Source organism: Pan paniscus, chromosome 16 (genome assembly GCF_029289425.2).
Source record: "Pan paniscus chromosome 16, NHGRI_mPanPan1-v2.0_pri, whole genome shotgun sequence".
NCBI classification, from domain to species: domain Eukaryota; kingdom Metazoa; phylum Chordata; class Mammalia; order Primates; family Hominidae; genus Pan; species Pan paniscus.
In genome coordinates, this window is record NC_073265.2 from 5,982,827 (window position 1) to 5,997,281 (window position 14,455).

At 45.6% G+C, this 14,455-nt stretch overlaps 1 protein-coding gene across 9 annotated transcripts in view; it reads right to left on the reverse strand.

Annotated features, from left to right (window-relative positions):
* ENTREP2 (endosomal transmembrane epsin interactor 2) overlaps positions 1-14,455 on the reverse strand; it is a 564,821-nt gene that overhangs the window by 210,632 nt on the left and 339,734 nt on the right. The window contains exon 3 of one of the 9 annotated variants that reach the window (XM_055098174.2): positions 14,097-14,272. The exons of 6 other annotated variants lie outside the window; for them this stretch is intronic. In XM_055098174.2, coding sequence (XP_054954149.1) covers positions 14,097-14,272 — 176 coding nt within the window. Of the gene's footprint in view, positions 1-14,096; positions 14,273-14,455 lie in introns of those variants that run through there. 2 more of the 9 variants (XM_055098176.2, XM_055098173.2) reach the window with 2 other exon arrangements.

Below are 14,455 nucleotides of genomic sequence, written 5' to 3' on the forward strand. Positions count from 1 at the left end.
CTGCTCGGGAGGCTGAGGCAGGAGAATGGCGTGAACCCAGGAGGTAAAGCTTGCAGTGAGCCGAGATTGCACCACTGCAGTCCAGGCTGTGCGACAGAGCAAGAACCCATCTCAAAAAAAAAAAAAAAAAAAAAAGAGGGTAAAGATCTGAACAAACATCACCAAAGAAGATATAGGAACAGCAAATAAGCATATGACGTAATGTTCAACATCATTTGCCAGTAGGGGACTGCAAATTAAAGCAACAATAAGATACCATTACACACCTATCACAATGGCTAAAATCCAAAAATGGACAGTATTTGTTGTCAGTTGCTGATGAGGATGCAAATGCTAGTGAGGATGCAGACCAACAGGAATTTTTATTCATTGCTTGTAGGAATGTAAAACAGCCACTTAGGAAAACAGTTTAAAAGTTTCTTACAAAACGAGACATAGTCTTATGGTATGATCCAGCAATCATATTCCTAGGTATTTACATAACTGATTTGAAAACACCTGCACGTGATTGTTTATAGCAGCTTTATTTTTAATTGCCAAAAACTGTAAACAAGCAAGGTATCCTTAAATAGGTGAATGGGTAAACAAACTGTGGTACATCTACATAATGAAATGTTATTTGGCCATAAAAATAAATGAAGAATCCAGCCATAAAACGATATGGATGAGTCTTAATGCATATTGCTATGTGAAATAAGTGAATCTTAAAAAGTAACATATTGCATAATTCCAATGACATGGCATTCTGGAAAGGGCAAAACGGTAGTAATAGTGAAAAGATCAGCAAGAGTTCAAGGAGAGAGGGAAGGATTAAATAAGTGAAGTCCAGGGAATTTTTCAGGGTGGTGAACTATTTTTATGATATGTAATTGTGGATACATGACTATGCATTTGTCAAAACCCATTGAACTGTACAGGCCAAAGAGCTAATCTGCAGATATGCTAACTTTTAAAAAATATTTAAAAGGTGGGAGGATCTCAGGATCCTAATTTTGCAAAATGTGACAAAAAAAAACAATCTATGAAACAACCTCACTGAAAGGAGTTGGGGGGAAAAGGTGCTGACTTAAGTAACTCTGAAAATAAATGGAGTCTGTAATACTAAAGGCCAAAGAAGCTGTACATCAGTGATGAACTCTAGTTGATAAATTTGTTTCCCAGGTGGGCAGTGGTTAATAGTTCTGATACCACTACTCACGTATTCTGGAACTGACCATTAAGTAAATGGATGGCAGATGGTGAGAACCAGGTTTCTCACTGCTGGAGTGGGAACAGGGGAGGAGGCTGGACTGATCCACGCTGTAAAGGATTGGCATCAAAGACATCACTATGAACTCATGTTTAGCTTAATAGACTATTGATGGTCATATATAGAAATAGTTACAGGTTACAGGTATATACATGTGTTCGTACACACTCATATACAGTCATCCTCCCTTATATGTGGGGAATACCCTATTTTAATACCCCTGTAGATGCCTGAAAAAAGATAATGCTGAACCCTATGTATACTATGTGTTTTCCTATACATACATACCTTTGATAAAATTTATCATTAGGCACAGTAAGAGATTGACAATGATCCCTAATAATAAAATAGAACAACTAGGCTGGGCACAGTGGCTCACACCTGTAACCCCAGCATTTTGGGAGGCCGAGGAGGGTGGATCACGAGGTCAGGAGATCGAGACCATCTTGGTTAACACGGTGAAACCCCGTCTCTACTAAAAAATACAAAAAATTAGCCGCGCATGGTGGCAGGTGCCTGTAGTCCCAGCTCCTCCAGAGGCTGAGGCAGGAGAATGGTGTGAACCCAGGAGGCGGAGGTTGCAGTGAGCTGCGATCGCAGCACTGCACTCCAGCCTGGGTGACAGAGCAAGGCTCAGTCTCAAAAAAAAAAAAAAAAAGTATGAATTGTTCATCTCTAAAATTTGCTATTTAATATTTTTGGACCATGATTGACCGCACGTAACTGAAACCACGGAAATGAAAACTGCAAATAAAGAGGAACCAGTGTATTTCCTTGTTTTGTCAGCTGAGTGAACCTAGAAGCAAAGGCCTCTCCCCCACCCAGTAATAACAAGCACACCTGGCACTGAGATTTTGGTTTCTAATGCCAACCTCCAACCAAAAGAACCAGAGCTTTCTTGGAGAAATGGCCAATTTGCCCATGGACTAGGGCAGGAAACATACAAAATGAGCCAGGAACCTCTTGTGGTGCCAGAAAGTAAGAACATGATAAAAATATTAATAACCCCACAATGATGGCGGTGTGTCAAAGGAACACAGAAGCCAACTTTTAACAATAAAGTAACATTGGATTATAACTGTGAGTATAAAATAAATATCCATGAGTCCATATTTCTATAAATACATGATTGAACACACAAGTAAATAAATAGTAAAGAAGGGACAAATCTCCCAAGGGAAAAAATTCCAAATACTTTATGTAGATACTCCGTCCTCAGGGAAGAGGAACATGATTCCCCACTCCTTAAGTGGAGGCTGCACATAGTGACTTCCTTCCAAAGAATACAATATAGGGAGGTGGGCAGGTAGAACTTCACAGTAGAGAAAACTGCCAATCACTCCCTCAGTGATCACCTGGCTAGGTGATCAAGTCAACATCAACAGTGATGCCTTACTGATAGTATGTACCCTTGATGTGATGAGATAAGAACGGTCTTGGCCGAGCGTGGTGGCTCATGCCTATAATCCCAGCACTTTGGGAGGCCAAGGCAGGTGGATCATGAGGTCAGGAGATGGAGATCATCCTGGCCAACATGGTGAAACCCAGCCTCTACTAAAAATACAAAAAAAAAAAAAAAAAATTCAGCCAGGAGTGGTGGCGTGAGCGTGTAGTCCCAGCTACTCAGGAGGCTGAGGCAGGAGAACCGTTTGAACCCGGGAGGCAGAGACTGTAGTGAGCCGAGATCACGCCACTGCACTCCAGCCTGGGCGACAGAGCGAGACTCTGTCTCAAAAAAAAAAAATAATGGTCTTTACCTCTCTGGTCTTCTTCCTCCAAACCCAGTCTAATCATGAGAAAAACATCAGAGAAATACTAATAGAGGGGCACCCTACATGACACTGACCAGTACTGCTCAACACTGTTGAGGTCATAAGAAGTGAGGAAAGTCTATGAAAAAGCCACAACTGTGAGGAGCCTAAGGCAACATGGTGACGAAACGTGATGTGGGGTTGGATGGTATCCCGGGAGAGACAAAAAACATTAGGTAAAAACTAAGGAAATATGAATAACCATGGACTTTAAATAATCATAATGTAGCGATATTGGCTCATTCATTTTAACAAATGCACCATAGTAATGTAAGATGTTACAAACAAAGAAACTGGGAATTCTTTACACTATCTTGGCAATTTTTCTGTTCATATAAAACTATTCTAAAGGATGAACTTTATTTAAAAATCCAAATGGCAATCACAACGCATAAATATCACAGCCAACCACACCTCACCCCACAGTAAGTTGCTTTTATAAAACAACAGCTGCTGGTTGCTGCAGAATCCCCAGGGCCAGGCTCAGGGGCTGTGTCCCCACTATACCCAGGGCAAGCCCCTGAGCTGCCACTGCCGGGGATTCAATCCCCCACCCAAATTAATTTACATGTGGTGTGAGTTTTACACTGATGGAATGAGGGCTTAATGTTTGCTTGGTGTAAAACTGATGTATGGAGGAATAATTTTAGAGCATGACTTTTAGAAGGACCAAAGAGGGCAGCTTTTCAATCAGCAGCAGGTGGCACGAGGATCAATAGCTGACGTCTGTGCCCCTGGACAGCAGGCCCGCCGGGAGGAGGGAAAAGCACAATGGACACACATGAAGGACCCAGTGAGGACTGAGCGATGGGCTGGGGACATCTCTCATACTACCCTGTCATGAAGGCCACAGTGCAACACAGGAGATGGGGAGGTCAGGTCAGAACACCTGTCCAGGGCCTCTCGATGGGCACTAGGAATCTGAGACAAGTCCTTGGCACTGATGCTCAAAACATCTTTCATACCTCCAGAAATTGACTCTCCTAATCCAGTTTCAAGCAGGAGGGACTCATCTATCTATGTGCAACAGACAGAATTAGAGGGTTCCCTTGTGACATCTAAACATCCCCATGAACTGAGCATACTGTATGAACACTGGTGCACCGACATTCAGCAATGACAGCGCGATCATTAATCCACCAACCAAAAATGCAAGCTGAGCGGCTGGGAAGACAAGTCACTTGCCCTTGCAGGCTCCGTCTTCTCACCCCAACAATTCTACTTAAGTAAAGAAAATAAAGCACAAAAGCTTTGAAACCACGGCTGATAGTGCAGGCTCCTCAGGGGAAAGGCAGGCACCCAACAGACCAAGAATCTGGTTTCCACACCCATCACACCTGCAGCACTGATTCACCAGTGCAGCTGAGGTGATGGAAGCGGGGGAAGTCTAAGGGGAGGGACACCGAATCATCCCCAAAACCACAACAGAATTTTCTCTGTGAACCTCTCCAACACTGTCAGCCTGATTCTTCTGCCAGGATTAACTGAATATAAACACCTAAAGCATAAATAATCCATGTCAATAATTTAGGTGTACAGTAAGATAAAGTGCACTGCTCAATAGGCAAAACTACAGACAAAAGAAAATATACTTTAATAAAATTTACACTAGTACCAGCTAAACAAGAGGTCGAAGAAAGTTGTTAGATTTCTCATTGCATCCTCAAAGATATAACAAAGTTAAACAGGAAATTACAAAAGGAAGGTGGTTTTAAAATTCAGCAAAAAAAAAGATGAAATCATCGTGACTCCAGTGTAACTCTATAGCCATAGCTTTACATGTAAACACTGGATTTAAAATGCAAAATCTGTGGTTACTTTAGACCACTGAGACTCAATTATTTATGCTGATTATTTATAGGTAGCTTCTAATGGAAGTTGATTATTGAAAATTTTCAAAGAGGAAAAAAAAGGAATAAATTCTCATTTGGCTAAAAAGCTTTGAGTTTTTTTCCTGAAGGGAAGAAAATAGATTAGGTGGTGTCCTGAGTTCCTCTGCAGCCTGGGGTGCTGGCATGAATAAATAATCGTGGTAAGAAGCAAGCACGCTAGCAGCCAAGCCACAGACGATAGTGCCCAATGCATCGCCCATCTTCAGAAACGAAACATGTTGCATAAGACATTTTCCTAAAAACTTCATACTTGGAGCCGGGTGGGGTGGCTCACGCCTGTAATCCCAGCACTTTGGGAGGCCAAGGCGGGAAGATCACCTGAGGTTGGAAGTTCAAGATGAGCCTGACCAACATGGAGAAAACCTGTCTCTAGTAAAAATACAAAATTAGCTGGGTGTGGTGGTGGGCACCTGTAATCCCAGCTACTCGGGAGGCTGAGGCAGCAGAATCGCTTGAACCCATGGGGCGGAGGTTGCAGTGAGCCGAGATGGCGCCATTGCACTCCAGCCTGGGTAACAAAAGCGAAACTCCATCTCAAAAAAAAAAGACAAAAAAACCAAAAAAAACCCTTTATACTCGGACTTTAAGCATGAGTCTTTCTAAAGTGCATTCTAATTAGAGCACATGGGGCTAGATAGGGGTGACTGGCAGAAACTGGGGAGGTCCGAAAATGCCCCCCTCAGAGAACTGACCTAAGAAAGCAGCCAGAGCCTGAGGAGACCCACTGGAGGTCACAAAGAGTGAAGTGACATGAAGAAATGGCTATGGACGCAGTCCTGGGAAACCAGGGAGAGGCCAGAGAGGGGTCACAGTCTGTCTTTAGAGCAGAACTAGAATTAACATCAAACGCCACCATAAGCGGAAAATAGAAGCTGATGCCACCTCTGACCTCTGAGCTGAGAAAAGTGAGTCCATACAGGGGTCATGAAGGCCTTAGAAGGGCCTGCAGAGAAGACGGGAGCACTGTCCCCGGGAGGCAGCCTGGCCAGCAGTCCAGAGACATCCAGCACCCCCCGCCCCACTTGACACAGGTGCATCAGGGTGAGCACCTGTGATGAGAATACCCACTCCCTGTGCACACAGTACCTGCATGGCCCTCCCGGGCACCCGGCTTTGGGGGGACACGTGGGCAGCGAGCTACACACAGACCCTATCCCTCCAGCAGGATCCCCCCTCCTCATTTGCATTCCGTTTAGTGATAAGATTTTCCCCATAGCCTTATCCATTTTCTCTTACTCCCCAAGGAAAAATAATCAGAATTATTAGTTTTGGTGGTTATCCTATGTTATGGGGTGAATCTGTCCTTCCCCCAAAATTCACAGGAATTCCTAACCTCCAATACCTGAGACTGTGACCTTATTGGAAATAGGGTCACTGCAGATGCTGTTGACTAAGATGAGGTCATATGACAGTAGGGGAGGCCCGCGGTCCAATCTGACTGTGTCCTTAGGAAAAGGGGGATTTGAACACCGAGACATGAACACGAGGAGAACGCCATGTGAATAGGAGGCAGAGATGGGGTGATGCGTCTACAAGCCAAGGAACGTCACGTCACGGATTACCAGCAAATCACAGGAAGCTAGGAGGGAGACCTGGAACAGATTTTCCCTCAGGGCCTCGAGAAGAAATCCACCGCTGCCAACACCTTGATCTCTGCTTTCCAGTCTGCAGAACTGTGAAGGAATAAATTTCTGTTGCTTAAGCCACCTTGTCTATCATACTTTGTTATGGGAGCCCAAGGATAGGAATCCAGCCTGTAATGTGAACTTCAGTTTTACAGAGATGTTCCAGCAACTTCCCTGGGACATGATAACCCAGAAAACAAGTGAAGAAGGTCCCGGGGGATCCTGCTGTTGTCACACTTCAAGGTCCCCTGTGCCTGACTCATGGGAGCCCCCAGGCCTTCCATCGGAGACTACGCGACTCTTACTAGAAGCTCAGGAAGACACACAACCCAGGGCAGGCAGAACACTTTATCTCTAATGAGCAGCAGGGCTTTCAAGGCAGTAAGAATTTCCTAGCTGTTTTCTTCCTCATCGCAATCAATTCTGAAAGGCATGTTTTGATAGTTTGAGGATTCTAAGGGCTACGATGAAAGTCTCTGCTATTAGGTTAAACATTTGAACAACATATTAAATATTCAAATAGAACGTTAGGTTGAACTTTGACTGAGTGTATTAAAATACTTTAAGGTTAACACTGAAAAGGAACTTTTTGTAGTAAATTAAAGGTGGCTTCTCCTCCTGAAGGAAAGTGGAGTCTAATTCCTAGCCTCTCGCACACCGGCCGGCCTGTGACTCGCGTGATCCAGCGAATGTGACAGAGGTGACACTCTGGGACACGGGAGGCTGAGTTGTAAGAAGCCTCGTGGAACCTCTTAGAATGCTGGCTCTGGCAGAAGCCAGACACTATGTAGCAAGTATCACTCACGCGGTGAGGAAGCCCAGGAACCCACATGGAGAGGCCATCTGAAGACAGAAAGGTGTCTGGCCAGCCCTGGCTGCTCTGTCTATCCCAGCCAGGCATGTGAGTAAAGGAACCTTTTTGGACATTCCACCGCAGCAGAAATGACATGCAGAAGACCCAGGGAACCCAGCCAACAGCTGGAACCAAGATCCCAAACGTATGGCCCCAGCGCAGCCGCCCCGGCCATCTCCAGCCATCAGTGAGGGTTCTAGTCACTGGTCTGTCTCTGGGTCATCCTGCTAAATTCCTCACTCACAGAATCATGAAAAGTGGTTGTTTAGTGCCACTAAATTTTGGGGTGGTTTATTGTGCAGCCATAGATAACTGGAGCACACTTTTCTGTGAAGTATTTTCTTTCCAGACTCGAACAGTTAGATGGGTTTATCCGGAGGCTACGGTGTAATTGAAATTCCATTAAAGATGCTTTTTAACAAGGAAGCAGGACTAATATATCTTCCCACTGCAAAGGCCTGCACTATCTTTGCCAAACCACATCATACTCTGTGAAGTCATCCAGTACAACACGTACCCCAAGTTCATACTCTTTAACAGCTCTCTGAATCAAATGGAGACTTAGTCGGGGTGAACAGTGTCACTGCAACGCTTGCAAGCAAAGTAGGATTCAACCCCACAGCAGAGGTCAGAAATGCCAATAAAAATGACCTTCTGGGGTCATTTATGGGTTTCACAGCTCTGATTTCAAGAGGTACCAGATATGCCAAAGAAAATGTGGCCAAAGACCTGGAAATACAGGCTCTTCTGATTCAGTAGGGCCAGGGGTCGCTGCCCCAGCCAGAGGTCAGCCACCTTGGGGTCAGCCACCCTGGCACTGCCCAGATAAGACAGTCCCTACAGAACCTGAGAGCTGGCTCTCCATTGTGTCTCTCCAGAGAAACAGCCCCAACTTCTGTTGGTTGTCTGTACAGACTTCAGAGGAAAAATATCTTCCTCCTATCTCATGAAAACATTCCTTGCTGGGGCTGGGCGCAGTGGCTCACACCTGTAATCCCAGCACTTTGGGAGGCCTAGGCGGGTGGATCACAAGGTCAGGAGATCGAGACCATCCTGGCTAACACGGTGAAACCCCATCTCTACTAAACATACAAAAAAATTAGCCAGGCCTGGTGTCGGGCGCCTGTAGTCCCAGCTACTCAGGAGGCTGAGGCAGGAGAATGGCATGAACCCGGGAGGCGGAGCTTGCAGTGAGCCGAGATCACGCCACTGCAATCCAGCCTGGGCGACACAGCGAGACTCCGTCTCAAAAAAAAAAAAAAAAAAAAATTCCTTGCTGGGACATAAACCCTTTTCCTATCGTCATACTTGTCCAAACTGTGAGTTCACAGCCAATGATACTTGGATGCGTGGCCTCTGCTGGGTAGATAACCTATGCCAAACTGTTTTCAAATAGACAGAAAACCAACATTAATATGGTTTGTTGTTGTTGTTGTTTTGAGACAGAGTCTCACTCTGTCACCCAGGCTGGAGTGCAGTGGCGTGATCACAGCTCACTGCAGCCTTGATCTCCCAGGCTCAAACAACCTTCCCACCTTGCCTCCCAAGAAGCTGGGACTATAGGCACACACCACCACATTCAGCTAAATTTTTTTTTTTAGTAGAGACAAGGTCTCACTATGTTGCCCAGGCTGGCCTGAAACTCATGAGTTCATGTGATCCTCCTGCCTCAGCCTCCAAAACTCCTGGGATTACAGATGTGAGCCACTGCGCCCAGCCGTAGTATGTTTTAAAATTCAAAAGAAAACAGTGTACTAACAGTGACCTGAATCTGCCTGCACTTGGAGGCTCACCGTTTTCACGTGCTCACGTATGCCATCTCCTTTAAGCCTCAGGTCAAGTCCATGTCATGCTCATTTCAGCAGAAATGTCAGGCAGCTCTCCCCGGCCCACAGCTGCCTCCTGGTAGAGCAGTCAAAGCCAGATCTACCAGATGCCAGCACCCATGAGAAAAGGATCTGGATGGTGCCAACCTAATACCCCCTCCATCCCCAGCCACCAGCAGTGCCGAGGTCCTTCTGTCCATGCTGTGTGCATGGTTTTTCTCATCCCCTCTCTGACCCCAGCAGCTGGGTGAGCATCTTACAGATCTCCTTCCCAAATCCCGTGCAAAATGGCCAGAATTCTAGGTCTCAGGCTGTTCATTTGTTTGATGTGAAGTTAGACTTAGTTACCTTGGTGTTAGGAGAGAACAGTGTTTAAATTATGTGTGGCAAGGAAAATTAATTTGAGATTATGAATTCCCTGCAGCATTCAAAGAGTATCATGGAGCTTAAGAGCAAGTTGGCTGGGTCTCAGTTTATTGACCTGGAGGAATGTGGAAATGCTAAGGGGAAGCATGGAGCCGAAGAGTGCTGTGCAGACTGTCAATCCATTTCCATCTGAAATCACACTGGAAAACAGAAAAGCCTACCTGTGGATCTGTGTGGGGGCATGGAGAACAGTGTGGGTGGAGATGCAAAAAGCTCCACCTCAGAGAGCTGGGAGGGAAGCGGAGTCAGGGAGGGCTGCCTGCCTTTTTCTGCAGACATTCCCCTACTGATTGACTGGTGACAGTGAGATTTTATCACGTTTGTAATTTCCAGAAGGGGAAGGCACAATGACTGGTTACAGTGAGATTGTATTACATTTGTAATTTACAGAAAGGGAAACACACAAACTGCAAGAGAAATAGATCCCTAGAGAGCATGGTCCAAGAAGGCTGTGTCCACATTTCCACATTCCCTGTGGCTGAATGCCCAGACTTTGAGATCAACCCCATCAGGAAGAAAGTTAAAGACAGAGGCTAATCAGAGTTTGGCAATGCTGAGAGCTTCCACGTGCCAGGCCCTGCCTGGGCTCTTTACCTATATTACGTCATTCAGTTTTCACAACTTCCCCATGAGGTGTCATCCCTGTTACAGGTGAGAAATTGAGGCACAGAGACAGTAGCAATTTCCCTATGATCCTAAAGTGATCAGAGGTACAGCTGGGATTCCCATCCAGGCATCCCAAAGCCTGAGCTCTCTATGTTGTGACACTTCATAGTTGTGTTGACTTTTATCAAATCATTCAACCTCTTTGAGGGTCATTTTTTTTAATCTGTCAAATGAAGGTGACAACAACACCTCCTTCTTTTTGCAAAGATTCCTTTGCAAAAAGGAATCTTACATATCTTTATATGTATCTATATCATCATACATGTACATATATCATCTCGCTCAGTGCCTGCAGACAGGAGACTGCAGAGCTATGTGCCCAACCAACCTCACAGGGAGGGCACTTTTGAGTGTGGGCAAGGTGCCATCAAATCCACTGATAAAGGACAGTTTAGGGAGTGAGGAGTGCATGTCCCACAGCCCCTCTGCATATAAGGAGTGAAGAGGAGGGTGGTGATGAGGTAGGACAAGGGTTGGAATAGGAGATGAGACTAAGAAACCAGGCAGCTCAGGAGGCTGAGGCAGGAGAATCACTTGAACCCGGGAGGCAAAGCTTGCAGTGAGCCAAGATCGAGCCACTGCACTCCAGCCTGGGTAACAGAGCGAGACTCCGTCTCAAAAAAAAAAAGAAACCAGGCAGGCACAGATGGCCACGTGGAGAGGTCAGCCCCTGAGAGGGCTCTGGACCACAGCCTGGGCAAAGAGCATGGATGCAGGCAGCTGCCTTGGAGGACACAGAGGATGTCTCTTTGTGTCGCCTCCATAGGGCACTGGTGTCTGGAAGAGCTCCTCGGCCAGCCATCACTTAGACAGCTGGCTGACTGGGTTAACTTTCTACCCACTCCCTCCTCCAACCACCCAGCTTGATGTTCCTTCAATATCTCTTCAACACTCATGAGGAGGGATGGGAGTAAACTGGTTTTCTTTTAATAAAAAATATTATGCCTTTCTTTTTCATTGCAAAGTAAGGTTTTTAAAAATACCATTTCCAAATAAAACGGTTGTGGGAGGCATAGTAAACGTTTAAAATTTACATCATACAATGAATTATTGATTCCCAGCAAATAATACTCCCCACTCAGTTTCAGATTTTCAGCTGAATGCAGCAGGGCCCAAGAGCCTGTGCCAGGCCCAGTCCTCTACATCAGGGACTAGGGAACACTTGGACGGGGTGGGTTTTTATGTGTCTCTCCACTGCCCTCAAAGGCACTGCCAATCTCAGCAACAGGAAGGTGCTGACTCCTGACTCACCAGCTCTACTGTGAGTCCATCACCTGCAAAACCTCAGTGATTTGGTCCAGTGATGTGCTACTGCCCAGCATTAGTGGAGCTGGCACGAGATAGGGCCCCTGGCAGCTGCCCAGTGGCCCACCCCTCCATTCAGCTTCGATGCCATGGGAGAGGGCTGGGGCCAGTGACAGTCAAGACCCATGGGCCCAGGCCTTCAGAGTGGCTCCTAGCATGAGGGAGAAGGGGTCAAGTAAAGGGAAAATCAGCAGGGAAAATTGAAAAGACATTCTAATGGCTAGTGGGTGGAGATGGAACAGGTAACCAGGTCTTTCTGGGGACAGACAGGCATGATATGAGAGATCCATCCAAGGATCCGTGTTTAACTGGGACAGGTGTGCAGCTTCGGGATGTGGGGATGAACTGTGAAGTGAAGACAGAAAGAAAATTTGTGTGCTGTAACAGGCTCAGTGCTCTCTCTACCATATGTCACCATAATATTTCAATCATTAGATCTGAACTAAATACAGATTTAATTTACCAAATAATGTTTTAATGACAACAGCAGTGGCCCCCAGCAGCACTCCAATTTATGTACAACTTCGAGATAAATTACATTGTTTGACTTGCGAGAAAGATGTCTAATTAGGAAGATTTCCAGATATAAAGAACTGTCACTGTAAGTCATGTCATCGCATCACTCTAAAGTCACTCATTAACATATGAAAACGTTCCTGTTTAATAAACTGCTTATGTCAAACGAGGTCCTGAAGATGGGATGTGGGTGAAGGTGCTGCCCAGTAGGCGGCTCAGCTGATTCATCACCTGATGTTACCGGCCATGGCCATCCCTCCGCCTTCAGATGGAGTCGCCAGATAGATATTTTTGCCATACAAGGTTCTTATTTCACTTAATTGTATTCTGATTTTCTAGCTGGGTATATTTCAGAATTAGTATTTGTGTTAGGATAAGATATTAAGATTCTCTTGAAGCACTGGTGTTTTACACAGTTTATCTTAAAGGCTGCTTCCAAGTTGCTGCAAGATAAAACTGCCTTAAGGAGTCTGTCAGTTAGATGCAACCATGGTAACCAGAGAAAACTGCAAAATGGCCATAAGTCTGCAACTTTGCCCCAAATGAGGACAAAACCACCCTGTATCCAATACAATACATATACTGGGTTTTGTAGTGGCATGAAGAAATGCCTTCTGAAGTTGGCCCAGTTTAGGAGGTATCAGGAACGACATCTCGGTGGGTTTTGCAGGAAGAATAGGAGTTTGCTGATAAATTTCATGCTTCCTCTGTAGACAATGGGGAAGCATCAGAAGGGACGTAGCAGGGTGGCGAAGTGACGAGTTCTACAACAGGGAGGGTGGATTTGGAGCAGGGCAGGGATGAGCAGAGGGCCAGTGCAGGGGAGGGGACCACTTAGAAGAATGCTACATTGCTTTGAGACCAAATGTGTTTGCAGCCTCACTGGGAATGCTGGATTAGACCCTACACCAAAAACTACCTGGAACAAGAGCTGTTCTAATAATGCTAAGCATATGTGAAACTGTGATGATTCTAATATTGGAACTTTTTATTTTAACAGAAAACAAATTATCGTAGGAAGCTTCTACCATCTCTCATCCAATAGTGTTAGCATGACTGTTACTAATACATTGAAAAAATAAAAATAGATAATGGAGATCTGTCAAGGTGGCCGACGAAATCACATGTATGAGAGATGGGTGGATGAAAAAGTCCCAAACCCCTTCAAGAAGCATCCGTGCCATTTCAAGCTTTCCAGAGCTTCAGAGTCATGGACTGTCTACTCCTGTTTCTCTGTATCCTCCCCCCAACCCCGGTTTTAATTTCCATTCTATTTTCCCTTTATCCATTTACTATTTCACTTATTTATGACTCAAATATGCCAGGCCCCATGGGAGAGCTGGGACACACAGTGAACTAACTGGAGCCAGCACCATCTCACACTATCACTCCCGCCTTCCAGTGAAGGAGAGAACCAATAACCACAGGGCTGGTTAGGGAAGTACAACTGTGCCACATACTCCCAAGGAGAGGCCAGGTGCCTCTGAAGGCTTATAGAGTAGACATGTCCTGCCCATCACACCTTCGTCGCTTGTGTCAGAGCTACAACTAAAATCTAGAATTCCTAATTTCCACCCTACTCACTCTGCCTCATTCATTTTTCGGTTTATTCGTTTGCTCATTCATTTGCTTATACCTTTGTTCACTGCCCATTCATTCTTTCAACATTCGATCAGTTATTCATCCATTAATTACTCACAGGGCAGGCCCTCTTGTCTCAGCTCAGCTACAAGGCACAGAGGCATAACAAGGCTAATGAACACTGCGCGGGTCATAACCAGGGTGCTACGGGCACATTGGCCAGTGAAAGCTGAACTGGTCTGGGCAGCTCGATGAAGGCTCTGCAGAAGTGGCCCTGACAAGTGCTAGTGAATCACTCCACAACATGCAAACCTGATCACTAACATAATATGCAACACACGCTCACATGTTCCAGGTGCCGCGCAGACAGGACCCCTGCCCCTTGAAAGTCAGAGTCAAAAGGGGGAGTGGCGAGGAAGCAAAGGCTGCATCTTGTGTCAAGCGCCGTGGAAGGGAATAGTGAAGTACTCCCGGGTCTTGGGGGCCTTCTATGAAGGAGGTGGTGGCATCTGGGCCTGGAGCCTGCAGGAAAAGAACCGGGAGAAGCACCTTACAAGCACGGAGAGAAACCGTGGAAAGTTACAGAAACTGTCAGGAGGCCCGTGGTGCTGGAGTACAGGGTATTGTCAGATGAAGTCAGCAGCTTGAGCAAAGCATTGCAGGTGGAGGAAAATTTTTTTAATTTTTTCCTGTATGTGTCAAGAA